At 37.4% G+C, this 26,614-nt stretch overlaps 2 protein-coding genes across 3 annotated transcripts; both read right to left on the reverse strand.

Annotated features, from left to right (window-relative positions):
• Window positions 1-4,754: 4,754 nt before the first annotated feature.
• Window positions 4,755-9,452, reverse strand: LOC121430929. The gene is made up of 2 exons (XM_041628361.1): window positions 9,285-9,452; window positions 4,755-8,343 (listed from the first exon to the last, which is right to left on the reverse strand). The coding sequence occupies exon 2, from the start codon at window positions 6,781-6,783 to the stop codon at window positions 4,768-4,770; it is 2,016 nt and encodes a 671-aa protein (XP_041484295.1). The 5' UTR covers window positions 6,784-8,343; window positions 9,285-9,452; the 3' UTR covers window positions 4,755-4,767.
• A 9,993-nt stretch (window positions 9,453-19,445) lies between these two features.
• LOC121430893 lies at window positions 19,446-23,494 on the reverse strand. Of its 2 annotated transcripts, none has more exons than XM_041628321.1 (4): window positions 23,172-23,494; window positions 22,240-22,425; window positions 21,623-21,713; window positions 19,446-21,079 (listed from the first exon to the last, which is right to left on the reverse strand). In XM_041628321.1, exons 1-4 carry the CDS (start codon window positions 23,296-23,298, stop codon window positions 20,284-20,286), a joined length of 1,200 nt encoding a protein of 399 aa, XP_041484255.1. In that variant the 5' UTR covers window positions 23,299-23,494; the 3' UTR covers window positions 19,446-20,283. The 2 variants fall into 2 exon arrangements, with proteins under 2 accessions (XP_041484255.1, XP_041484254.1); XM_041628320.1 differs by having other exon boundaries at window positions 22,240-22,443.
• Window positions 23,495-26,614: the final 3,120 nt, after the last annotated feature.

Consider the following 26,614-nt stretch of genomic DNA (forward strand, 5'->3'; position numbering starts at 1 on the left):
CACATTTTTTTCCACTTTGAAACAAAAAGTAGTTTTTTAGATGGAAAAAATATGAATTTCAGCCAAAAAAGTAAAAAAGAATGTGAAAGAGATAAGTGCTTTATAAACAAACACGTCTTAAAATATAATAAAGACATGATAACAACATTATTAGTCCAGGTATGGATCTTCATTCTTGTCATAGTCTTTTATATGATGGATGCATAATAAATGTGTGGATACAAAATTATCGCACTAAGTTCGGACTGGGGTAAGTTGAGCCAAACAGCATGGGGCAAGTTGAGCCATGGTAATTCCTATGGTAATGTATCTTAAAAAACAAACAAACCTTAAAAATCGATTGAAATGCTGGATAAAAGGAGCAAATTTACATGATTGCTCTTTTCCTTTTAAAGGATGTTAGTATTTATAGAGAATTGGCAAGTAAAAAGACTTTAAACAAAAAAATTGACATGCTGGTTCTCCCCTCATACATTTTGTACATAGTTTTTGTGGCTCAACTTACCCCAGAAGGTGGCTCAAACTTACCCCATATATGGGGCAAGTTGAGCCATTTGACATCGTTTTTTTTCAAAGGTCACAATGACTTTCAGTGTGGGGATAGAAAGTTATATATGGGTGGAAAAAACTTCAGAAGAATTAAATTTCAAGGCACGGTGCTTATTTCGACAAGATTATTAATCATATCAATTCTAACATGCAAAAAGCAAAAACTGTCACAACTTACCCCGCCTTCCCCTACCCTTTTGTCATTATTTTTGTGTTTTTGACACCCTTATCACGTTACGTACGTAACGTGCCCTATCTTGAAAAAGACATCCTTTTTACGTGATTTTTGGTCGCGCATGATATCCACTCGTCAATAAAAGTGCCCCGGGGTTTATATTCATTTGGTCCATGCCAATTCGTCTACTATTATTTGGTCTATTGCCGTTATGTCCACTCACCATGTGTCTCATAACCAGTTAGTCCATCTGTCCATATACCATTTGGTCTAATTAAACAAGTGTTAAGTGGGCAAAATGAATGAAAATGAAACGAATATTAGACCAACTGGTTATGAGACTAAATGGTCATGTGTAAGAATGGGTGATTAGACGAAGTGATGATTGGACCATATTGTTGTTAGACGAAATGTTGATGGACGGAATGGCATAAGACTAAGTGGACGAGTTGGCAGTGGACAAATTGGCTACCTTTTTGTTTCTCCTAATAACAGAGAGTCATGGCAGTGGCCTCTCTAAGTCTCATTACATGGTTTCTGGTATTGCACACTGTGTCTGGTGATACTTGCTTGAGCTCGGAAACCGTCAGTGATTGTCTCTGTCACAGCGCGCCACCTCGTTTGCCACCGCAGCCCAGGTTCTGTCGTAAGTGGCATGTTCCTAAAACTTTACATTTCTGAGAATCCAAAATTGTGCAAGAGCATAAGTTCGCAAAGTAACTTTTTTTTTTGGGGGGGGGTACCTCCAGCAGTGTTAAAAACAACATATTTTGCAAATAGCCACACACAAAATGCGCCAACAGTTTACCCATAGTACTTCCATTTTTATACACCTTCAACTGAAAAAAGGGGAAATGCTTATTTATTTTAAAGATCAGTCTCTTCCCTCGCTTACTGATGTATTTTAATATTTTACTTATTTTTCGAACAGCCTTTTACAACGAATCTGGCGAAATTGATTTAGTAGGTCTAATAAAGAAATACCTTCAAGTTTATGCTGAAAATTCCGGACCAAAAGTTTTCCATCCAAAATTTCGGGTACCAAGTAGACTGATTTAAATGGTTTGGGAAACAACTAATATACCTTTCCATTTCACCTTGCATACTTAGCCTACATGTAGTTGCTCTAATCATCAAATCACGTTTGGCAAATGTTTCTTCTTTTTTTAAAGATCGACCTCCATTATGTGTTCCAGAGAGATTGGAATGTGGCAGTTCTAACTGTGATTCATGGACCCAGGAATGTGACCAATCAAATAACAATTGTTCGTGTCGATATAACCCACAAAAATACAATGACACCTGCGAAGGGGATCGCCGGAGAAAGGAAACTTTCAAGCTCGGAGTTAGTAATGCCACTGGTTGTATAGGTAGATTTTATTCAATCTGCATATTCAGAAAAAGAAAGGAAAAACATCATAAGTATGCTGCAAGTGCAAAATAGACTTATTTTGTCAATAAAACTATCAGACTCACTTTGTTTATGATTCGAGTACCTGAATCTAATTATCATTCAACATTCATGACTTGCTCATTATGATAGCTAATTTTGTGTATTTAAACTGATTTATGTTTATATGTAACACTTTATCATAAATCCTTGCTATGTTGTCATTTAAAATGAATTTGTTCAAACTAAAGTCAAGTATTCATTGACTAATTATTTGTGTACTGAAACTCTCTTAAAAGAAATAGTTCCTTTCGTATAAATATAAACATTCTTCAAACGAATTCAGTACCTCAGATGACTATATAATTATTTATGAGTCTGATAAGCAGAAAAATAGGGCTTATTTTATGTACAGTATCGCCTTATATCATTCGCTCTCAAAGTATTATCTAATCTATTCTCAATATTCCTAAATGGTTTTGTCTTTATCAAATCCTATGAGAGCTGATAAGCTACAACTAAAATCACTCCCATGCTTTGCACATATTAAATAAACTGTCAGCTACATCACCACCATCATGGTTTATGAATTAATGCAAAAATGTTTAAGCTAAACATCAATTTCTCCTGATAAGTCATAAGACTTCTTTATCTAAACTTCATTCTCAGAATCTATATTAAACTAACATCCATTCACAAAATACGGTTTGTTTACATCTCTTACGCCCTCTACGTCTTCATACGCTACTATACTCATTAGCATAATTTGCCCGATTTACTTTCATTGACACGTAAGCACCCTTACGCTAAACTGACCTTGACTTTCTATGAAATCAACCAAAAATAATTTCCCTTTTTTTACATTAACTAAACAACATATCATTCTTTCTAAGACATATACAGATACAATGAGTATTAATTATGCAAACTTACCATTTGTTCGGCATTCTAACTGCTTCAGTTTGGGGTAATTTATTGGTTATCCTGAGACATATCGAAAAAAAACATTCACGTTTTCTAGCTTTCGGCAAGTGCGCTGACCTCATACGGTCAATTTGAAAAGTCAAATCTGAAAGGAAAAATCTAAAGAAAAGGGTTTGCTCGGCAAACCATCCTCCCCCGCTAGAAAAGAAGTAAGTATACATATGTCATGCATATCTTATTCCTCTACATAACCTTCCAAAGGGTATATTACTACTATCTTCGTGATGGGTCTCTTATATTCAGAGTCTTTAGTTTTGACTTTGACTGATCTGACCCTCCCGTCATCTCCAGGGTACACTTGAGTTATACGACCTAAAGTCCATTTACCCCGGACGGCATTTGGATCCGCTACTATCTCCACATCATCGACCCTCAGATTGCGTCTGTCAACGTTCCACTTCTGTCTTGGTACAAGCAAAGGGAAGACATCACGAATCCAAGATTTCCAGAATGAATCGACGATCTTCTGGACGAATTCGACTCGGTGACGGGGATTCTTGGTATCACGGAAAGTTCCTTGAGGTACGTGGCTAGATGCTCTACCCAACAAGATATCATTAGGGCATAGGTAAGAATCATCATCTGGGTCTGTGGGAATCCTCCCGATGGGGCGTTGATTAACTAGATTGGCCACTTCTTGAAGGTATTTGTACAACTCGAAAGGAAAAAGACAATGATCCTTGATAGCCTTCTTCAGTGCTAATTTACAGCTTTTGACCAGGGCTTCTGCGCACCCATTATGATGAGGTGCTAATGGCGTCACAAACCTCCAGTCGGTGCCCCTCTCAGCGCAGAACTCCTTTAGCTCATCTGCACTCCAGCCCTCTAACATTTCTCGCAGCTCTCTTTCAGCTCCAACGAACTGCTTCCCATTGTCACTGATTAAGCAAGAAGGTTGGCCACGGATTGCAAAAAAACGTCGTAAAGCCTGCAAGAACTCCATAGTCGAGCAATCAGGTGCAACCTCTAAGTGGACTGATCTGGTGTTAAGACATGTGAAGATGATGCCATAGTACTTCGCAGTCTTATTACGCCCTATTCTCACTGGTATCGGTCCGAAGTAATCACATGATGTGGCATAGAATGGTGGCGTTAAAGGCATCATCCTATCAGCTAGTAGTTCAGACATGAACTGAGTTTCTGCTCTTTTCTCCATCTCTCGACATGTTACACATCTGTACTTCTCTGATTTGGTTAGACGTTGAACTCCAGGAATCCAGTACCTCGTCCGGATTTTAGCCGATGTTGTAGCTACCCGCATGTCCTTGCTGATGATAGTAGCGAGTGATAAGCTTAGCTACATGATGGCCATTAGGGATAAGAGTTGGATGTCTTGCTTCATACGATTGTTTGCTCTTATCTACTCTACCTCCAACTCTGATGATACCTTCACTGAGAAATGGACTTAGAGCCTTGAATTCACCAGACCTCAAGCGTTCATGAAGTGGTTTCTGTACCTCCTTGATCCAGTACAGTTCAGCAACACTTAACTCGGATGCAGTGAGTGGGCCATCTTCTCTTGTCAGTCCTTCATCAACTTTCGTCTTGCATCTGGCCTTCATATTCTTGACAAATCGATGTACATAAGCTGTGACTCTGAGGAGTCTTCTCCAAGACGAATACTTCTCACAGCCAATGACACCAGAACATGTTGTATGTAGAACTTGCTTTACCTTTCTCCTCTCCTTGTCATCATCACCTTGTTGTACATGGAGCGATTTTCCTCTGGCCAGTCATCTATAGGCTTGAATAGGAATTCAGGACCATGTTCCCATTCTTTACTTAGATCTCTGACTGCTAAGCCTCTGGAGATTTTATCAGCAGGGTTAATATTTCCGGGAACATATCTCCAGTTCTCTGGATTGGCAGCACTCTGGGTCTCTCCCACTCTGGATGAGACGAATGACTTGTACATTCTGGACTGACTGTGGATCCATGCTAGAGTAATGAGACTGTCTGTCATGAAGATTTTCTCTAGCAACTTCAGAGTTGTCTCTTCCTTTATCGCAGTATACAGCCTCGTCGCCATCAGAGCCGCTTGTAGCTCTGATCTGGGAATAGTTAGCCGTTTCAACGGGGCCACTCTTGACCTTGCTGCTACAAATCTTGTAGTAAAACTGCCGTCTGCTATCTGCCATCTCAGGTACGCGCAGCATTCGAAGGCAGCTTCTGGTGCATCTGAGAACACACATAATATTGGATTGTCAATAGCTCCTGGTGGTGTGAGGCTTCGGTCAAGTTTAGCCTCGCTCAACTCTTTCATTTCGTTGAAGAAATTTGTCCACCATTTCTGTTGTTCATCTGGCAGTCTTTCATCCCATTTGTATCCCTTCTCCCAAAGCCTTTGCATTCCCATCTTGGCTCGAACAAGGAAGGGTGATACAAATCCAAGTGGGTCGAAGATTCTTGCTATTCGACTCAGGATTTTTCGTTTTGTCCATTTTCCTTCATTATTGGCTGATTTCTCTTCTCTACTGGACCCGTCCGAGGTTGACTTGTACGAGAATGAATCGTTATGTTGGTCCCAAACAACTCCTAAGACTTTCTCATTGGACAATTTCTTCAGCAAGTCCATCTCTTTCTGGTTACTGGGTCTTATATTCTTATTAGACGCCCAACCCTTGACGTGAAATCCACCATCAGCCAAAGCTTTGTCGATTTCATCAGTAAGCTGGATGGCTTCTTCCTCAGTTGGTGTCGAGAAACAAATGTCATCCATGTATGTACTTTTCTTCAGGATCTGTGCTGCTTTAGGACTTTCCTTCTCTGCTACTTCAGCTGTTTTTCTCAAGGCAATTTGGGCCATTGCCGGGGAGGGCTTGTCGCCAAAGGTGACAACCAACTTGATGTAGACATCAGGCTTCCTCTCAACTTCAAGATCACGCCAGAGATACCTGTGTACATGTTGGTCAATTACAGGTACCTTGACACGGTGATACATCTTGGATATGTCACCACTGATTGCAACAGAGTGATCGCGGAACTTCATCAGAACTCCAAAAAGTGAATTCAACATATCAGGACCCTTGTGCCAGTATTCATTGAGAGAATGTCCTTGATAGCTTGCTGACGAGTTGAATACAATACGCACTGGGGTACTTTTCTTTTCAGGTCTAACTACTGCATGGTGACTAATATAGTGAACCGGTCCTGAATATCCACTGACTTCATTATCAGACAACTTCCGTGCGAATCCCATCTCTACCAGCTGGGTCATCTGTTCTTGGTAAGCTTTTGCATGATCAGGATTCTTTAGAAGCCTCCTTTCTGTAGCTTCCAACATCTTCTCAGCTAACCATCGGTTATCAGGAAGTTTGTTTGGGTCTCGTTTCCATGGATACGAAACTTGCCACTGATTACCTTCTTCGACACAAGACCGTTCAATCATATCATACTCCTCTTTGTCTGCCTTGGTCATCCCTGTAGGTTGGCATTGACAGTCGATGTCCTTGACTCCCATCGACTCCGTCGTCCAGAACTCAGTCAGATCCACTGGCTTGGCTAACTGCACGTGCAAGACTTTACTTGGTTCCATCCTCTTATGCGGTAACCTTCCTAGGATCACCCATCCAACAGGTGAATGACGAGCAGTTAAGTTGTGGGTCTCCTTTGACTCACCTCCATGGAACTTGGGAATGTCACTGCCAACTAGTAAGTCAATATCTCCGCCATGCCTGTTTAGCATATTTCTATAAGTTGTTTGGCTGCTGACTGTAGATATTCTTCTGGTACACTGTCTGTGGCACTGATATGAGGCAGGCTAATCACCGTAACTGGTAAGGAATTTCGTCCTCCTAGCTCTTTTACGTTGACCTTGTATTCATTGGTAATTACCTCCTCTTCAACTCCTCCCAGCTTTGATATCACAACAGTGATTTCTTTACCTTCTAGCTTTAACTCGTCTGCAAGTGACTGCTTGATGATTGACACTTGTGCACCGCAAGCAAAGCATGCCTTATTTTCCTTGACAAGCTTCATTCTCTCCTTGAACGACTTGGAAAAAAATGACTTGCATTGGTCAGTCCAGTGGGAATCATCTTTACAGAGCCAGCATCTGTCGAACTTTCTTTCCTGGTTATTGGTACTTGGGCTGGACTTCTTGGTTACAAAGTTGATGCTTGTTTTTACTTCACCTCTTACCGGAGCTGCTGATCTCATCTTTGCCTTCAACTCTAGGGTGAGGAATCGAAGAAATTTCTCAAATGTTGCAGAAGCTTCACCCAATTCTTGATTTCTAAACCAGATCTTTCTATCTTCAGGGGTGAGTTTCTTCTCCATGATAGCCAGCATGTGACTATTATTCATGTCGTTCTCCTTCCCAATTTCGTTGAGCACAATGTAACTTCTGCGTACTATGTTCACAAATTCACAGAAGCGAGCATCTTCACCTGGTTTCAAGGAGCGAAATTTGGTGATGTCATGAATAATTGCGTCTGCAACTAACCTTGGGTCTCCATACACAATATCTAACTGCTCCCAAGCTGCTTTGAAGTCTCGTCCCATTCCTTGAATCATCTGTAGGGGTTTACCTTGTAGACATGATCGCAAGATCATCAGAGCATCTCTTTCATCAAAAACCTCTCCCAGAGCATGTTGAAAGTCAGCTTTGAATATGCAATAATCTCGCACATTTCCGTTAAATGTGGGCATCTTTGGCTTTTCCATTTTGAACATGGATCCCACTCTCTTCTGAACATTTGATGTTGTTTCATCAGAACTAGCTTCTGAATCACTTGGCTGTTAATTCGTCATCTGTCTTCGTAGTTTCTGCGCTGAAACGTTTTTCTCTGTCTCTCCCTGATGGCTTAGGAAAGACTGCTGACATTCATCCATCCATCTTTCTTCCATGTCGTATTCATCGTCATCTTCAATAAGCTCTGAAAATGATTCATGCCTATTCTGCAATTCTTCATAAGCAAGAAGATACCTTTCATAGATCTCCTGCACATCTGAAATAGGCCGTCTTTCTTCTATCAAGCTCTTCAAGGCGTGTCCTATTCTTGTAAGCTTGCCCTTCGCACCTCGGCGTTGGTGGCGTTGACTCTTCAGAAGATCAGCCTTGGACACAGGAGTCTCTTTCTCAGTAGATTCATCCATATCTCCTTCACTCCAGATCCCAGATAAAGACGTTACAGCTTCTGATCCGTCTCCCAAAGAAATTGAATTTGATGGATCGCCGGAGAAAGGAAACTTTCAAGCTCGGAGTTAGAAATGCCGATAATTGTATAGGGAGATTTTTTTCAATCTGCATAATCAGAAAAAGAAATGAAAAACATCATAAGTATGCTGCAAGTGCAAAATAGACTTATTTTGTCAATGACACTATCAGACTCACTTTGTTTACGATTCGAGTACCTGAATCTATTTATCATTCAACATTCATGACTTGCTCATTATGATAGCTAATTTTGTGTATTTAAACTGATTTATGTTTATATGTAACACTTTATCATAATTCCTTGCTATGTTGTCATTTAAAATGAATTTGTTCAAACTAAAGTCAAGTCTTCATTGACTAATTATTTGTGTACTGAAACTCTCTTAAAAGAAATAGTTCCTTTCGTATAAATATAAAATGTAAACATTCTTCAAACGAATTCAGTACCTCAGAAGACTATATAATTATTCATGAGTCTGATAAGCAGAAAAATAGGGCTTATTTTATGTAAAGTATCGCCTTATATCATTTGCTCTCCAAGTATTATCTAATCTATTCTCAATATTCCTAAATGGTTTTGTCTTTATCAAATCCTATGAGAGATAAGCTACAACTAAAATCACTCCCATGCTTTGCACATATCAAATAAACTGTCAGCTACATCACCACCATCATGGTTTATGAATTAATGCAAGAATGTTTAAGCTAAACATCAATTTCTCCTGATAAGTCATAAGACTTCTTTATCTAAACTTCATTCTCAGAATCTATATTAAACTAACATCCATTCACAAAATACGGTTTGTTTACATCTCTTACGCCCTCTACGTCTTCATACGCTACTATACTCATTAGCATAATTTGCCCGATTTACTTTCATTGACACGTAAGCACCCTTACGCTAAACTGACCTTGACTTTCTATGAAATCAACCAAAAATAATTTCCCTTTTTTTACATTAACTAAACAACATATCATTCTTTCTAAGACATATACAGATACAATGAGTATTAATTATGCAAACTTACTTCTTGTTCGGCATTCTAACTGCTTCAGTTTGGGGTAATTTATTGGTTATTCTGAGACATATCGAAGAAAAACATTCACGTTTTCTAGCTTTCGGCAAGTGCGCTGACCTCATACGGTCAATTTGAAAAGTCAAATCTGAAAGGAAAAATCTAAAGAAAAAGGTTTGCTCGGCAAACCAGTATTAAATATACGTTTAGAAACACATCTTGTAGACAAAATAATAATTAAAATATGTGGCCCATGTGTAAATGGGGAAATTCACATAGTCATCAAGACGGTTTTGATAAACGAGATACTCGATGTTATCAATTGATATGGTTGGCGAAAATTTATCAACGAATATCAGATTTATAGACTTAAAATTTTATATTTTTCCTGATACATGTGAAATCACACACAACCAGCGCATCATACTTATCTGATAATATAGGCCTACGGATGAAGAGCTTGATTCCAAAAGGAGCTAAATCCATTAAATTTGAAAGGTTTGTAAAAACTGATTGCAAATTTGAGTTTTGTTCCAAAAGGAGTTAACTCCAAACCAGTTTTGTTCCAAAAGGAGCTAAATCCACTCTGCGGTTGTTTAAAATTAGTTAGTTTTCCTATTTCAAATAAAGTTATGCATTCAACTTTTTAGGTACATGCTGTGGATACAAGTTCACGCCATCAGTGCAAATTTTGCTGAAAACAACAGAATTTTACATTTGTTATGAATATTTATGGATTTAACTCCTTTGGAATTAGATTTCGAATAGTGGACGTTCTTAGAAAAGATTACAAAATATTTTTTTCTTTTTATAATTTTCAATGTGTAAACATCAGAAAAGATGCGAAATGTACTCTGCCACCTATATTTATGTGTTTCGTGTTCATTTTCCAATATCAAACATGTCTCAATTGGCAGAAATTGACATTTTCTAGGGTTTTGTTCCAAAAGGAGCTAAATCCATGAAAAAAATTGTACAAATTCTTGGGAAATTGATAATGAATGCTAGATTTTTGAATTCATGATTTAATTAACCTAAGATGATAGTATGACCTACTATCATCTATATCAAACTAAAACAACAGTGGCTAAGGGAAAGTGGTGAATTAAAAAAAAATTGATTTACAGAAAAACACCAATAGTAAAATTAGCTCCTTTTGGAACAAAAATCTTCAGATATTGACTGATGGGGTGATACAACATTCTATGGATCCGGAGCGCTGAGGGTAAAACGTAATAGCGAGTTTTCGATTTGCACGTCGACTAGTGGACCGCGACGAAAGTGTGTCATAATAGTCTGCTTTGTGTTTACGGTATACAGAACCGCTGGAGTAAATCACCACGTTGCTTTAATCAGTGGGCAAGGATTTGATTGCTCGTTTACTACATTTCGAACGAGCGTGATCTGAGCAAAACCCCACGGTCCTCATTTATGAAGTTGACGTGTCAGGAATGGCTTGCACATGCTCATTGTCTTCCAATCATGTGCTCGACTGACTTTGCATACCATCAACACAAAGCAGACTATTATGACGTACTTTCGTCGCAGTCCACTAGTCGACGTGCCAATCGAGAACTCCCTAATATCGACACAATTATGTTTCTCTCCATTCATGAGGAGGTGACCCCCCTCCCCTATTTCGCTCATCATCTTCTAAATTTCCCTCCCCTCTGGTAAATCCTTGAGCCACCCATGTGAAAGATAGATTCTTGTCAACTGTTGCTCATCGTTTCATTCAAAAGTACAAACAGTACAATAATAAGTTGTTATGGGATGTATTCATGTAAGAGTGCACATTTCCTTTCTCGATTAATTATTCTTTTTTACGTTTAGATCCCTGTTTTGGGGAATGTGACATGTGTACACAAATCTGTGTAAAATCTCATCAGGGATTTTTCTGCGAGGATGGCAATAACACAGGTGAGAAACACCTCTTCCGGTTAATTAAGAAATAAAACATTTATTCTGATGACTCTGGAGATCTCTGATTTTTCACAAAAATAATATGTGAATTAACCATACGCCGGGGACGGCCCCTCCCTCGTCACTTTATACAAATCATTGGGCAGTTTTCTGACTCGTTATTACTAGTCTTGCACAACTCTTTGAGATCAAGTTTTATATTATGCTTGCCTGACCCCGAATTGCTCAAAATTATGAGTTCATCTACTTGACAAATCCTATGATAATTCTGTTTCGCGCCCCCCAAAATCAGTTATTTTATGTTATGATCTGTATAGTTTTAGGTGACCCCCCCCCCTATTTCGCTCATCATCTTCTAAATTTCCCTCCTCTCTGGTAAATCCTTGATCCACCCATGGGAAAGATAGATTCTTGTCAACTGTTGCTCATTGTTTCATTCAAAAGTACAAAGAGTACAATAATAAGTTGTTATGGGATGTATTAATGAGTTAAATTATGAGTTCATCTACTTGACAAATCCTATGATAATTCTGTTTCGCGCCCCCCAAAATCAGTTATTTCATGTTATGATCTGTATAGTTTTAGGTGACCCCCCCCCCTATTTCGCTCATCATCTTCTAAATTTCCCTCCTCTCTGGTAAATCCTTGATCCACCCATGGGAAAGATAGATTCTTGTCAACTGTTGCTCATTGTTTCATTCAAAAGTACAAAGAGTACAATAATAAGTTGTTATGGGATGTATTAATGTAAGAGTACACATTTCCTTTCTCGATTAATTATTATTTTTTTACGTTTAGATCCCTGTTTTGGGGAATGTGACATGTGTACACAAATCTGTGTAAAATCTCATCAGGGATTTTTCTGCGAGGATAAACAAGATGGCAATAACACAGGTGAGAAACACCTCTTCCGTCACTTTATACAAATCATTGGGCAGTTTTCTGACTCGTTATTACTAGTATTGCACAACTCTTTGAGATCAAGTTTTATATTATGCTTGCCTGACCCCGAATTGCTCAAAATTATGAGTTCATCTACTTGACAAATCCTATGATAATTCTGTTTCGCGCCCCCCAAAATCAGTTATTTTATGTTATGATCTGTATAGTTTTTTAAACATTGACATTTACTATCGACAAACGAAATAAAAAAATGATTGTTGCTCATACATCAATCATAATATCTCCCTTCTGTTCCCTCCATCAACACAAATAAAAAGGATCAATGAGTCCTTCGATATCTGTCCTTGTACTCTTGAATTTCTCATCTTTAGATATCAGAACGATGTCGTCATATTCCATATTGTAAATCCGTTCTTAAGACTCACCAATATTCAAAATAAATCATATCATTAATCATCAAAATAATCATATAGTTTTCTAATATGTTTGCAATTTCAGTGTTTTGATGCAATTTATTCTAATTTATATGAAATATCATTAAGGGCCATTTCACACGTGAATCCCGAATCATTATTGTAAAGAGTATAGTTTCACACGTGCTAATTCGTCATTGGCATTTTTATTTTCACTGGAATCATCATTCAAATTGCGATTTATTTTCCGTGTGAAAGGGTGGTAAGTCTAATGAATTATTAATTTTTGTATAATGCACTGAATAAGCGCATAGAGAGTCTTCGCTGATCGATATGCGCTATATAAATAATTACTAGTTTTTCCCACACTCTCAAATGGTCAAGTCCACCCCAGAAAATTGCTGATACAAATCGATAGAGATAAATCAAACAAACACGGAAAGTTCCATCAAAATCGAATGTAAAATAAGAAAGTTATGACATTTTAAAGTTTCGCTTATTTTTTTTACAAAAAAATCTGCACAACTCAGGGATATGCAAATGAGACAGTCAATGATGTCCCTTACCATTCCTTTTGTTTTTTATTGTTTAAATTATATGATATTATAATTTTTGATAACAAGGACCAACTTTACTTCATCACAAACTGTTAAAATAATGGTAATTCCACATGTTCAGGAGGAAAAGATGTTTCACAAGACAATGAGATTTTTTTCTTTCATATTTCATGTAATAAAATACAAAAAGAAAATAGGGAGTGGGTGATGCCATCAGTCTGCTCATTGGCATACCGACCAGGATGTGCATATAACTGTTTTGAGAAATTTTAAAAGCGAAACTCTAAAATGTCAAAACTTTCCTATTTTATATCCGATAATTATGATGAAATTTTCAGCGTTAAGCTTCTCGGATTTTCTCCTTTTATTCAAATCAACATTTTGTTCGGGTGGACTTGTCCTTTAAAGAGGGCAGCTATTGCACAAATTGTCGCCCCAACTCTACATGACCATTTTTGCTTGTTTGTTACGAAATGGGGCGACAATTTGTGGACCCGAGACAAAAATATTGTCATTTCATGTTGAGATAAGGTAAAAGGAACACAAAAAACTGTTTCCACAGTAAAACCCCAAAATCACCCATTTATAGCCCACTCCTAATGATAATTATGTAAATATCTGTGTTCGATAATTAATAATGATTGTCTTTTATTGTTATATATTCTTAAGTGCTTGGATCTTTATAAAACCTGATGAATTAGAGAAAATAACTAATAATGAAAACAAAGAAACAACAAAACACTATGACGTACGTTCAACCCAAAAGAATATACTAAATCATTTATGTTTTTCGTTGTTTTTCCTGTTATAGAAACTGTGATTCGTGGACTTTCAGGACTTGCGGGCAAGGGCGCCGGAAGCGGGGGGGGGGCAGGGGGGGCAACGTGCCCCCCTGAAAGATGAAAAATGATAAATTATTTAAGGACAAAAGTAAATGAAGGAACTTTTCTGCCTGAAAATTGTCATTTCCATTGTAAAAAATGAAAAAAATTTGCCCCTGACGGGGCAAATACATTATCATAGTAAGCCTCGCGTCTTTTGACGAACAGTTCCTCTGAAACATAGCTTTGATAAGCCCCTTTTCCATCTTATTACAGTGTGATAACGTTTAACCTTTTAATTAATACATTTCAGACTAAAAGCGAATGGCAAATTGATAGTGGTCCACCAATGATTAGGTTTATAATTCTATGATGCTGGCTGTGTCGTCTAACAAACGCGCGGTCGCCCAGAAACGCTCAGACCGGACCCGATATCACTAACGCGCGTGAACACTAGTTACTCGAGCAAGATATGGAATCTATGTCATAGCTGTCAACAGGCGCGGATCCAGGAGGGGGCCAAGCCGGCCCCGGCCCCCCTATTTTTTAACAACCTACAGAAAAAAGTGTACTTTATCTTGATAAAAACTACGAAAAACAGAAAGAAAAGTAAGAAAGAGGTATTACACGCATGATGTGTAATTTACAGAAAGCAAACAAGAGAAAGGTGAGGGGAAGAATTGGAAAATAGACTTTATATAGACTATATATAAGAATTTTCGCTCGCGCTTCGCGCTCGCATTGTCTGTGTAATGAATCCCATGCAAAAGGATTAAATGACACTTTATATATCCAGTTCTGAAAACAATTTGCACACAATATTTTAGCTCGCACATCAAGCTTTCATTATTTTGTTTGATTTACACAAATTGTTATATCAAATTCTTCAGCTCGTGCTGCGCGCTTGCATTGTTTGACTTATGAGATACTTCTCTTTGGAAATTCTTTCCAAAATTTGTCAAAATGCTCCTTTATCATGTCAGTATATAAAAAAATAAGCTCGTGCTTTGCGCTTGCATTTAATGGTTTGAGACACACAGCTTGTTCTTTATTTAAATAAAAACGCGCTTAGACTGTTCAGTTTTCAGGTCGGAATATCAAAAATTTGAGCTCGCGCTTCGCATTCTCATTGTTTAATTGGTGATACTTGTATCCTCTTCATTAATCACTAAAAGCAGTCCTAATTGAGTCCCTTTTCACGTTACTATAATAAAATTTCGGCTCGCGCTTCGCGCTCGCATTGTTAGTTGGATAATTATCTTTGTTCATGATTATAAAAACTGCTCAGAATCTTCAGTTCTAAGGACATAAAATGTAAAAGAATTTTAGCTCGCGCTTCGCGCCCGCATTATATATTACGATCACATGATATACCTTATCTTGTTTATAACAATAAAAATTAACATATACTTAAAATTTCAGTTTCTATATAGTTAGGACTACCCCCTGAAAAACCCAACAAAAAATCAGATTATAGCGGCCAATCAAGAAAAAAAATATTGATGAAAATATTTTTCGCCCCCCCCCCCCCCCTATTGGCGAAAGCTGGATCCGCCCCTGGTCAAGCCCAGAAACCATAACATCTCAAGAAAACTTGTTTCAATTATTTAATTTTCAACTAAATATAAATTGAGTTAATACAGTGATAACAAGAGAGCGGTGTTGCATGGCTCAGTCGGAACGCGTCTGCCCGTCGAAGTCGAACCAAAGATCGTAGGTTCGAGTCCACCCTGGGCGGATGACTGAAGTCGGTGCTTTGTGTGTAAACGTCTCTCCCATGTTTCATAGATGCAGGCTATGCAATGGAAAACATTCCGTCCCCCGGATAGGCTGTTAAATGAAGGCCCCGTGTAGAGGAGAGTCACCACCTTTGCACGTTAAGAACCCACTGCACTATTCCCACTATTCGTATAAGAGTAGGGGGGGAAACCCCGGACGGTGTCGAGGTCCACCTGCACCCCCCCCCCCATTAGTTATATCGGGAGGAGAGACCTGTTGATCATAGTGATTCAGTTCGCTTTTCGCCTCCAAGGCACATGTGACGCCAAACAAATAACAATTCAGTGCCCTAAAGAAAATACCAAGGTCATTTCAACTCAATATAGACATGTTATCAGAAAATTACACTCAGAATAATCATGTGTAGAGGATTATAATTTATAATTTGTAAAAATGGTGAATCCCACTCGAAAGCAACTTAGAGATAATGTTTAGACATGAAGAAAATAAAATCATCTGTAAAAGTGTCTTCTTGACCGGACTCATATTATCCGAGATATGAATAAAAATGTAAGGAATATAAAAGAAAAAAAATAAGCGTTACAGTACTGCTCTACTATAAAAAAAAAATCTTCAATTTTCACAGCCCCGCATTTTCCTCTATTCCTTTTCATTGGCATGATTGGAAGGCGTTTTGTCTGATACTATTTCAGCTCATATGTAGTACTTATGTATTTTAGATTCCAAAACTTCTTCCCATTACCTGTTACTAATCAGATCGAAATGGCAGCTATGTTCTCTGGTTCATCCCAGCTTTTGTTATTCATGGACGTTTGCAAAAAAAAAAAAACAACAACCCGGGAGTGGGTGGGGCTGCAAGACCTAAATTTTCGAAGAAATGTAAGAGCGAGGGGATTTGTGATGGGGGAGCTTTTGCATTTTCTAGAAGAAAATTGAAGGATTTCGTGCACACTTTTGGTGAATTTTGTGAATTTTGCCCTCTCGATCGGCGGCCCCCGGCTGCGTACGGTCATGTTTGTCATCTTAAAGTCTTTAAAAGGCTTATATTACATTGGTTTGAAACAATCTCGTTTGCAAAAGGCTCGTAATTTGCTGGAACTGCGACCCTGGTCATGAAGAAACACCAGGCTGGGTCAGAAGGAAGGAAACAGAAGGAGCAAAAAGAACTCCAAGACTGTTTAATTCTCAAGAAATTTATTTTTGAATGCACTTAGAAACGCAACTTTTATACTCCATTTTTACACAAAAACCTTACCGCGGGGGGGGGGGGGTTCCCATAGCCTCTCCCGCTCTATCGCTTCGGTATCTCACGCTGTCAAAAATATTGTGCCCCCTTCGGGATTTTGCCCCCCCCCCCCCCAAAAAAAAAAAAAAAAAAAAAAAAACTGAAAGTGTTCCGGCGCGCCTGCTTGCGGGAAGCTATTCTTTCAACAGTAACATCGCCAAGTGAGATATTATTCATGGATTATTGAGCTGCAAAAAAAGTATTTGGAAGGTCAATAAGTTATCGAACGGAATCATGTACATATTTTCATGGAAATGACAATGTATCTAATTGAATCAAAACTGTTTGTATTGTAACGTGTGCCGATCCCGGTTAGGACTCTGGTAGGAGGAGGGCAGTATATATAACACGATCAGAGTCATGAATGGAGAGAATTTGGCCAACCCTATTTCAATGGGTCAACAACATGGAGTATGATGCTTTGTTGGGCAAGACCAATTCATATGAAATTGCGCATTGTTGAAACCCATTGAAACTGGGTTGGTCGAACTCTCCATCTCTCTATTAATAGCTCTAAACACGATTGTTGTATTCCTTACAGGGTATACGTTAATCAATATCTTCCGAACTATTCAGGCTCATGTGAATTATCAATAGTAACTACCAACTTATTTCGTTTTTAGTCACACTGAGACAACTGAACTGAGTTGGAATGCCCTTTGGAAATACTCTTTATTGAACATAATCTAAGTAAAGAAATAACATTTTCTATATTGTAACTTGTAAATAATTCTATTAAAGAAATAATGTTTGCATTAATTAAGATTTCACTTCCATTTGTAACTTTGAGTTACATAATAATGATGAAGATTGTTATACTGATACATGCGCCCTAACATATTAATAATGCTTTAGCTAACATTTACATTTGTATTTTTATTTTATAAATATAGGCCTACTCTTTTTGGTAGAACTTCATATGTGGTATATCTCCCATTTATAACGTGAAACCGTCCCTAAAGTATCATCTACATGTTGTTTGTAAATGAACATGAGACTTATACTACATATTTATTTTTCCTCGATATAACCCAAGAGGCACAGTTTAATGTGACTGTGTATCAACATCTGCTTAATGACATCACTCTCCTTGTCAACATTTTTTTCAGTATGATTTTTAACTTGAATTATCGTTGGACAATACATATCCAAATCTTTTAGTTCATTAAACATTGCATTGTGATTAGAAGCTCTATGAGGGCATAAGGCGGGGTAACACTTTTTGGTTATCTTTTGTACAATTCCTGTAAATCAATTGCAATATTATGTGATCCATGACCGAATCAAATTTAAATTGGAATAATATAATATAACAACAAGTTAAACAATCCATGATTACTATCAAACAAGAAAAATACAAATCTTGAGATGAAACTGAAACGAAATATCAAATTGATAAATCAGAAATCTATATTTAATGTTACAGAAACCATGGTAACATTAGTAACTAATGTTGATTCAAAATTAGACGAAGTTGTGCCTTTTTCTGTGACACGTCATGTGGTGGGCATAAAATAAATACAGATTGGTCTAGAAATGTTTATTACACCCAAGTGGGGCATTGGGATTTTTTTTTTGGGGGGGGGGGCGCCAGACAAAAATGAAGTCACCATTCTCCGTAACACCTTTTTTCTTAAAAACAAAAATCAGATTTGACTGCCCTGGAACTTGAAATAAAATGCATTTGTAAGCCGTACAAAAAAAAAAAAACAGAAATGTAAAATACACTTTACATATAAATCCGATCGTTTTGTACATAATAAAATGTTTACTACATAATCATTTTGCTTCGCTTGATGTATTAATCCACTTTATCCATTTTAGGTTCGTATTTTCTGCATGTCTATCATTGGCCAAATAAAAATGTACAAGAAAGCAACAAATATAAATGGTAGCTGATTTGCTGTTTGAAAAATTAAGGAAAATCCAATGTGGAAGAGAAGGGTACACCAACACAAAGAGAAAGAGATGTAGATTATTTGAGAGAAGGAGAGAGAGAGGGAGAGGGGGTGTGGGGGTTGTAGCAGGATAAGAAAGGAGCGGGTGTTTGGATGAATGTATCAGTGTTGCTTGGAGGTAGAAAAAGATTGTGGTAATGCTACACAGCAAAAACTGTGGTGTTAACTTGTGTACATAGAGGACCACACCAGTTACTTTAGGCCGGTGTTGAATTGATGGTGTTAGTTTTACACCTATAGGTGTTATTACAACACCTATGGTTGTTACATTTACACTCTTTGGTGTTATGTTCAATCTTTAGGGTGTTATTTTAACATCTCAGGATGTGGTCCTCTATTAACACCAATTGGTGTCAGTTTTAACACCACAGTTTTTCCAGTGTAGGATGTGTCTGCAAATATAATGAAAATGCATTTGGACGAAAATATAAGTATCCTTTAAGTGCCAAGAGATAGTAGGATAAAATGAGGTGGGGGTCATTAGGAATGTGATTAATATTAATAACATAAATAAAAAATGGGAACCAAAGGAGATACCGGTAGTTTAAAGAACAAAATGCTTATAGAGACCTAGAAGATTATGCAATATTGAAATTTGATACTGAATATACATAAGTAAATACGGAACCAATTCAAGCCAGGTGCGTAATGAGCCCAAAATTATAAGCGGGCCAGACAGGAAGTATGGGGCCGAATTTACGTTCAGAAGAAATAACAGTTTCATGAAGTATTCCCTTTGTAGCATTATAACAAAACATTCCCATCACACGCGTAATCTCAAATCCCAAATTATTGAAATTGTCTAAGTAAATGGACAATTTGGTATCATGAGCTAACTATAGTATATATTATCATGGTTTTTTCTGCTCCTAAATTTTTTTATATCAAAATCATGAGGATATGTCAATATCTGACAATATAAAATAGCATACTTCAAGTATTCGCAGATATAATCATATAACACATTACGCTTATGCATTTAAAAACAAAGCACATTCGTCACAAAATTTACAGTGCGCCACAAAAAAATCACAAGCTTTTTTATACAATATGAATGGAAAAAGGAAATGATGTAGAAAGGAGAAACAGCTTTCATAGCTGGCACCATGATTGTATAGTAGGTTGATGAGTGTTTTCGAAAATATTACTACATTATAAAAACTTTTAACGGAGGCATTAAAAATATTAACAGCATATTTCAAGTACTTTTTTTCAAAATGATATCGCATTATCATATCTAATTTTACTTTCAGCGAGACAACCATTTCCCTTAACATTTAATCCATCATAATATTGACCTCCCGAAGCTGAACGTACCAAATAATATGGACCATGAAAGTAGACTTGATTACTAACCAATGAACATGATGAACACAAAGATTAAACGCAAAAGACAAGATAAGACAAATATTTATCTGTCATCTTGTACAGGGTTATATATTACATTATCAACCCTTATTTCACCATTCATTGGTTTATATAAAATATTATCGACCATCATTTCCTTGGGTTTGGGTGGAATATTCTTTCTTGTCGCCGGAACAGGTACCTTCCTCTCACTCGATTTAGTCTTCTTCGATTTTGACTGCGGGGATGGCTCTGTAATAGTCACTGTTTCATATGGACTTGAAAGATCGCCACGTTTAGTAGCGTCATTCGCAACGGCCGTTCCAGTGTCATCGACGTACTGGTACCCACCGGTGATGTCGTCCTTCACGGTCACCGGATCATAACCGTTGTCTTCTAAACCCAAGCCATGACTATCACCCGTTGCCATGGCATCTGAGGAGGTATCATCGATGTAGGTGTAGCGCTCTGGTTTATTGTCATACAGCGCCTCCGGATCCCGGGGACTCCTGCTGTCTACATTCTCTTCATTCTCCACGAGCATGGATGCGCGGTCAGGATTCAGCACAAAATATTGCCTGGTCTCCGCGTCTTCTCCATCTCCTGGAACTGCGGACCTTGAAGTACGAGAAGCATGACTGGAACCATTCGGTGACTGACTTCCGCTTAGTGTTCCATTCACCTCCGGGTTGTTCAGGGTAGAAGCCGTCGAGCGCCATGTGCTGCTGTCGAAGGTGCTGTCAGTGTCCCGCCGTGTATCTCTTGTACTGTGGTGTAGCCCGTCCATTCCTGTGTTGTAAGCATGGTTGTCGTATCTATGGATGGACTCCAGCGAAATGGGCTTTTCTGGCTGTTGACGTCTGTATGTTTCATTGAAAATTTAAACATAAAAAAGTTTTTGAAGAACAAGTTTACCCCAACAGCAAGGAGATATACTGAACTACTCCCTCGCCTATCCATATCACTTCAACCTCTATCCACTTTCAGTCCTTTCCATAAACCATTTCTGCGATTGTCATACCACCTTGTAATTCTTCAAACACCACCTAACAGTAAGATTATTTTGATGAAAAGGTCGGAGACAATCCAAATAAGTACTTGAATTCTTCAAAATCAGAATGATTGCAATTCTAAGCTTCACGTAATATATGTTATGGCATTAGGCCTACTTGATATTTTGAAAATAAAGATACAAAGGATACTGAATATACATGTAATTGTCACAATGAACCTAAATTTCTTTAACACTAACACTTTTAGACTAACATTTTTGATTATGTAAGTGAATTAGTCATACGTTTACCAATCCCACACTTAAAAAAATCTGTATCTCGAATGTATTTTTTTATCAAGCATCTTATGCACACGTAAAAATGGTAAGGTACAAACAAAAATGAACGAACCTATTTCTGATGAAACAGACAAGAAGTATTACTGCAACTACTAAAAGCAATCCTGCGGCACTTAGAGAAATCGGCAATACAGTACTTGATCCTAAATAAAATTGTAGAAATTATGGCGAGGAATAGTTAAAAAGAATAAAAAAATAACGTTTTAAGAACCTATCTTTGCAATTATTTATAGTCTTCTTTGAACAAAGAATTAAACACGCAATAGATTTACTACTTATTAAATATTATTGATTCTTCTATTCAATTTGATTTTCAAATAAGAGTTGAATATCCGTTGTCTACATTCTCGAGCATGAACCATCAATAAACAATTTGGTCTTTGGAAGGTGTTTTGAATTTTCATGGAAGATCCTGAAAACTTAAGCAAATTTTTTCTACGGCCATGGATCACAAGGGGAAGAGAAATCATTCGTCAATATCTATTCTAACACTCATCTTAAAGATTTTTTTGGTTTAAATTTTTCTTTCTTATTTTGTTGAAATAGGATTTAATAGATGAAATAACACTCCATAAGAAATTACTTTGGGAACTCCTAAAATGATATGAGCATGAGTATACTTTGTCCTTTAGAAAATAGCATTTGTCATTCATGTAATGCAACCCAAACCTTTTCTCGGGATTGGTGAAATGGAACTTGATGACCTTGTAGTCATCTCTGTACCAGATGTTAGCTCATCCGACATATCTGATGTCGCAACAGAATTACCAGGAACGGTGAGTCCCTGGTTTGTGGCAGGGGAACTGGATGACATAGGTGCAGTTGTGACATCGGTACTTGCGCTGTTTGTAGGAACTGTTGAAGTGTACAAATCTAATAATTGCGAGATTAAAAGGAGACAGAAAATCTAAAGAATGAACTGAGGGAGGTGGGTTTTAGTCTTTCATGCATCGTATGCATAAAGCTGAATCAGAGAATATATTATTTTATTTGATTTATAGTTTTCTTTAGCATTCACATAAATGTATAATACATTTTTCCATTACACAACAAACATAATATTGACTTATGTTTTTGGCATGAATTATAGATAGAAAAAGGGAAATAATGTAAATCTAAACAAATATTCAAATTCACAATTAGCAGGAGAAGGGGTGTCATCAAAAGAAGATTGCTTGAAAGAAAAATTACAACCCCAACTTAAACCTCATTAGACTAACTGGTTGTCTTTCTTTATAATCATGTGTATCACCATTTTAAAGCATCTATACGTAGAAAAAAAAACGTATTAGATACGAATAACAGCATAAATAATGACTGCGTTGTGTTTAGTAAGGCCCGCTGTATGTCACTCTTTAAAAAATGACTGTACACTTCTTTCTTTTTATTTTCCATTTAAATACTTGAATATGGCGCATTTCAGGGACCAATTCTATCTATAAAAAGAATTCATATAATCCTCTTTTGCGGATTTTGACAAATAAAATTTTCATGTACAATGACGATTTTATTTTTTATTTTTTTGATTATGTATTTCCGGACGAAACAAGAGCACAAATGGATGCAAGTATGATGAAAACCTTAGGAGATTTTGCACTTACCCTGTGGGTGATTATAAATGAAGATATCATCGATACCCACATCAGCCTTTTCTGAAACCCTGGTTGATGTGAATGTAATCTGTTTGAACAAAACACACACATAGTTGGGCTTGAACTGTTTAGGCATTTGTCAACAACAAAACATTAGTAATCATGATCATCAGACAGTCAATTTTCAAATGAAAAGTCTCTTCTTTGACATGATAATGATAACAATGGAAAGCATATAGACCTGTATTAAACCTGAAAGTCCACATTTTATTGTTTGAAATAGACATGAAATGAAATACTCCGAAAATTTGCTTTGCCCAATTGATCGCGGTCCCGGCAGTCACTGTGCAGCGCCAGATCGACGTAGCTCTATTCCTTGCGTTGTTGAACGCCAAACAGGGTAGCAGCAAGTCCCATCTTTTAATGTCTTTTGGTCTGACGCGGCCGGGGTTTGAACTCCCGACTTCCCGGTTGTGAGATGGACGCTCTACCAACTGAGCCAACACACCGGTATTATGTATGATAGACAACAAAAGGGAAAATTTTAGTATAAACTACTACCTTTTACATATTTCCATAAATTTAAATTGATTTTAACACACTTGTTAAAGTGTTGAAATCAATATTGTGTAATGATTTCTGGTGTAAAATATCCCTTTTCACCATCATGAAACTGCGCAAATATCGCACCCTTTTTTAATGTCATGTCTATGTCATAGCAGAAAGATAATTTCTAAGGCTAATGCATGCTAAGAGCTGCACTCTAGCAGCATTACAGATGTCAAAATTGAATTTTCCGTTAACCAATCACATTGTTCTGCCTAATTTTGTGCAAATCATCTTCAAGCTTCCTTTTGATGGTGTCGCCTCTATACCTTCCTAGTTAAACCATTTAACGGCATTTTAAGGCCTACCAACATTTGAGTAATAAAGATAATATAATAATTTGAGCAACATCTTGAGAATATTGTGGATAATATGAATTTCATGTGATGAATATCTTATTGTTTATACATAATGATATATCCTAGAACAATTTTATATCCATATATGAAACGCCACATTAAATTCAATTCTTCACTTGTGAAATAATACAAAGTAATATAAATCATATTCAATTTTATAGATGAACATTCTTACTTCGTAAAAAAGTATAAAATGGAGCATGAATAGAAATGAGGGGGTCCACTGAAAGCAAAGCTTGTAAGGTGTGGATCCACCTTGGAAATAAAAAGAAAACAATATTGTGGAATTATTCATTTATGCGTATGATCTTGATAATACAGGAAAGAAAAAGAGAATTAAATTACTGTCCACATGAGAGTACTGCTTGAAATATCATAATCCTTTTGGGATATTAAAACAAGGTATTCTCTATCATCTGGTCATGATGCTATCTTATCATAAATATGTAACTATTTCTTTTTCCAAATTAGGCAGACTTTTATTACCTGAAGTGGAAAGTCTCCACAGGAAACTGTCATATTTTGTTGATACCATTGGTTTCCCTGATCTCCAAGCTGAGTAAGGACTGTCTCCCCTCCTTGACACACACCAATCTCAAGTTTTCCATTCTGATATCCATTTAGAGAGAGCAAGATGAAAAGTAACAAGTGTTCAAGAAGAGAGTTTAAGAAGTAACAAGTGGAATGCCTCTGGCCGTCTCACCTGCATCACGCGGTTCAATATAGCAGCAGTGCTGACTTTGAATACTACTCTAACTCGCACAAGATGTTCAGTGATACATGGTTACTCTTATGTCCACTTTTTATGAACTAGACCAATAAACTTACAGAGATATGATGGTTATTCAACAAAAAACCCCAACATGGCCAAAGTTCATTGACCTTACATGACCTTTGACCTTGATCATGTGACCTGAAACTCGAACAGGATGTTCAGTGATACTTGATTACTCTTATGTACAAGTTTCATGAATCAGATCCATAAACTTTCAAAGTTATGATGGTAATTCAACAGATACACCCAATTCGGCGAAAGTTCATTGACCTTTGACCTTGGTCATGTGACCTGAAACGCGCACAGGATGTTCAGTGATACTTGATTACTCTAATGTCCAAGTTTAATGAACTAGACCAATAAACTTTCAAAGTTATGATGGTAATTCAACAAATACCCCGATTCGGCCAAAGTTCATTGACCCTAAATGACCTTTGACCTTAATCATGAGACCTGAAACTTGCACAAAATTTTCAGTGATGCTTGATTACTATTATGTCCAAGTTTCATGAATCAGATCCATAAACTTTCAAAGTTATGATGGGAATTCAACAGATATCCCCAATTCGGCCAAAGTTCATTGACCCTAAATGACCTTTGACCTTGGTCATGTGACGTGAAACTCATGCAGGATGTTCAGTGATACTAGATTAACCTTATGTCCAAGTTTCATGAACTAGGTCCATATATTTTCTAAGTTATGATGACATTTCAAAAACTTAACCTCAGGTTAAGATTTCGATGTTGATTCCTCCAACATGGTCTAAGTTCATTGACCCTAAATGACCTTTGACCTTGGTCATGTGACATGAAACTCTAATAGGATGTTCAGTAATACTTGATTAACCTTATGGCCAAGTTTTATTAACTAGGTCCATATACTTTCTAAGTTATGACGTCATTTCAAAAACTTAACCTCAGGTTAAGATTTGATGTTGACGCCGCCGCCGCCGCCGCCGCCGTCGCCGTCGGAAAAGCGGCGCCTATAGTCTCACTTTGCTTCGCAGGTGAGACAAAAACAGTAAAAAAAAAACTTATAAAGAAGGGGGTTAGGGGGATATAGATGAAATGAATGGCAATGGGAAGTTTGTGTATTATTTGTGGGTATTCAACCTCATTGCGTGAATGTGAGTGCATGGGTGAGTGCATGTGGAGGTACCGTGGCCGAGTGGTCTACGGCGCCTGGTAGACACGTGAAAGTCCGGGGTTCGATCCTGGCTACGTGAGCAAGGCATAAAATCGACCAGGATCTTATGCTCTTGTATCCTCCATTGAAATAGATCGAAACGTTAATATGCATTCTGTGTTACTAACTGTGGACTGGACTTGTTTGAAAAATAATAATAAAAAAATGTGTGTGTATGTGGGGGGGGGGGGCATGTTACCAGCATGACAGTTGGCACAATAAAAAAATCGCCAAACACATACATGTAGGATGTCTTCCATTGCGAATGATGTCGAATGCATGTCTGTATTATCGAAATTAGACTTGTGCTCTTTGGAGACAACCACTTTCAGAAAGTCATACCCATATCCTCACTGACGATGTCAGGCAGACGGACATGTACAAGCCACATTATATCTATAGAGAGTGCAATACTGTAATGACTACTTGGATTCTTACCCCGTATAAATGATACCAGAACGTCAGCCATCCTTGATCATCTGTCAAATTGAATGGAGGGGTTGCTATGGTAGCCTTCTGACCATTA

This window comes from Lytechinus variegatus, chromosome 17, assembly GCF_018143015.1.
Source record: "Lytechinus variegatus isolate NC3 chromosome 17, Lvar_3.0, whole genome shotgun sequence".
NCBI lineage: Eukaryota > Metazoa > Echinodermata > Echinoidea > Temnopleuroida > Toxopneustidae > Lytechinus > Lytechinus variegatus.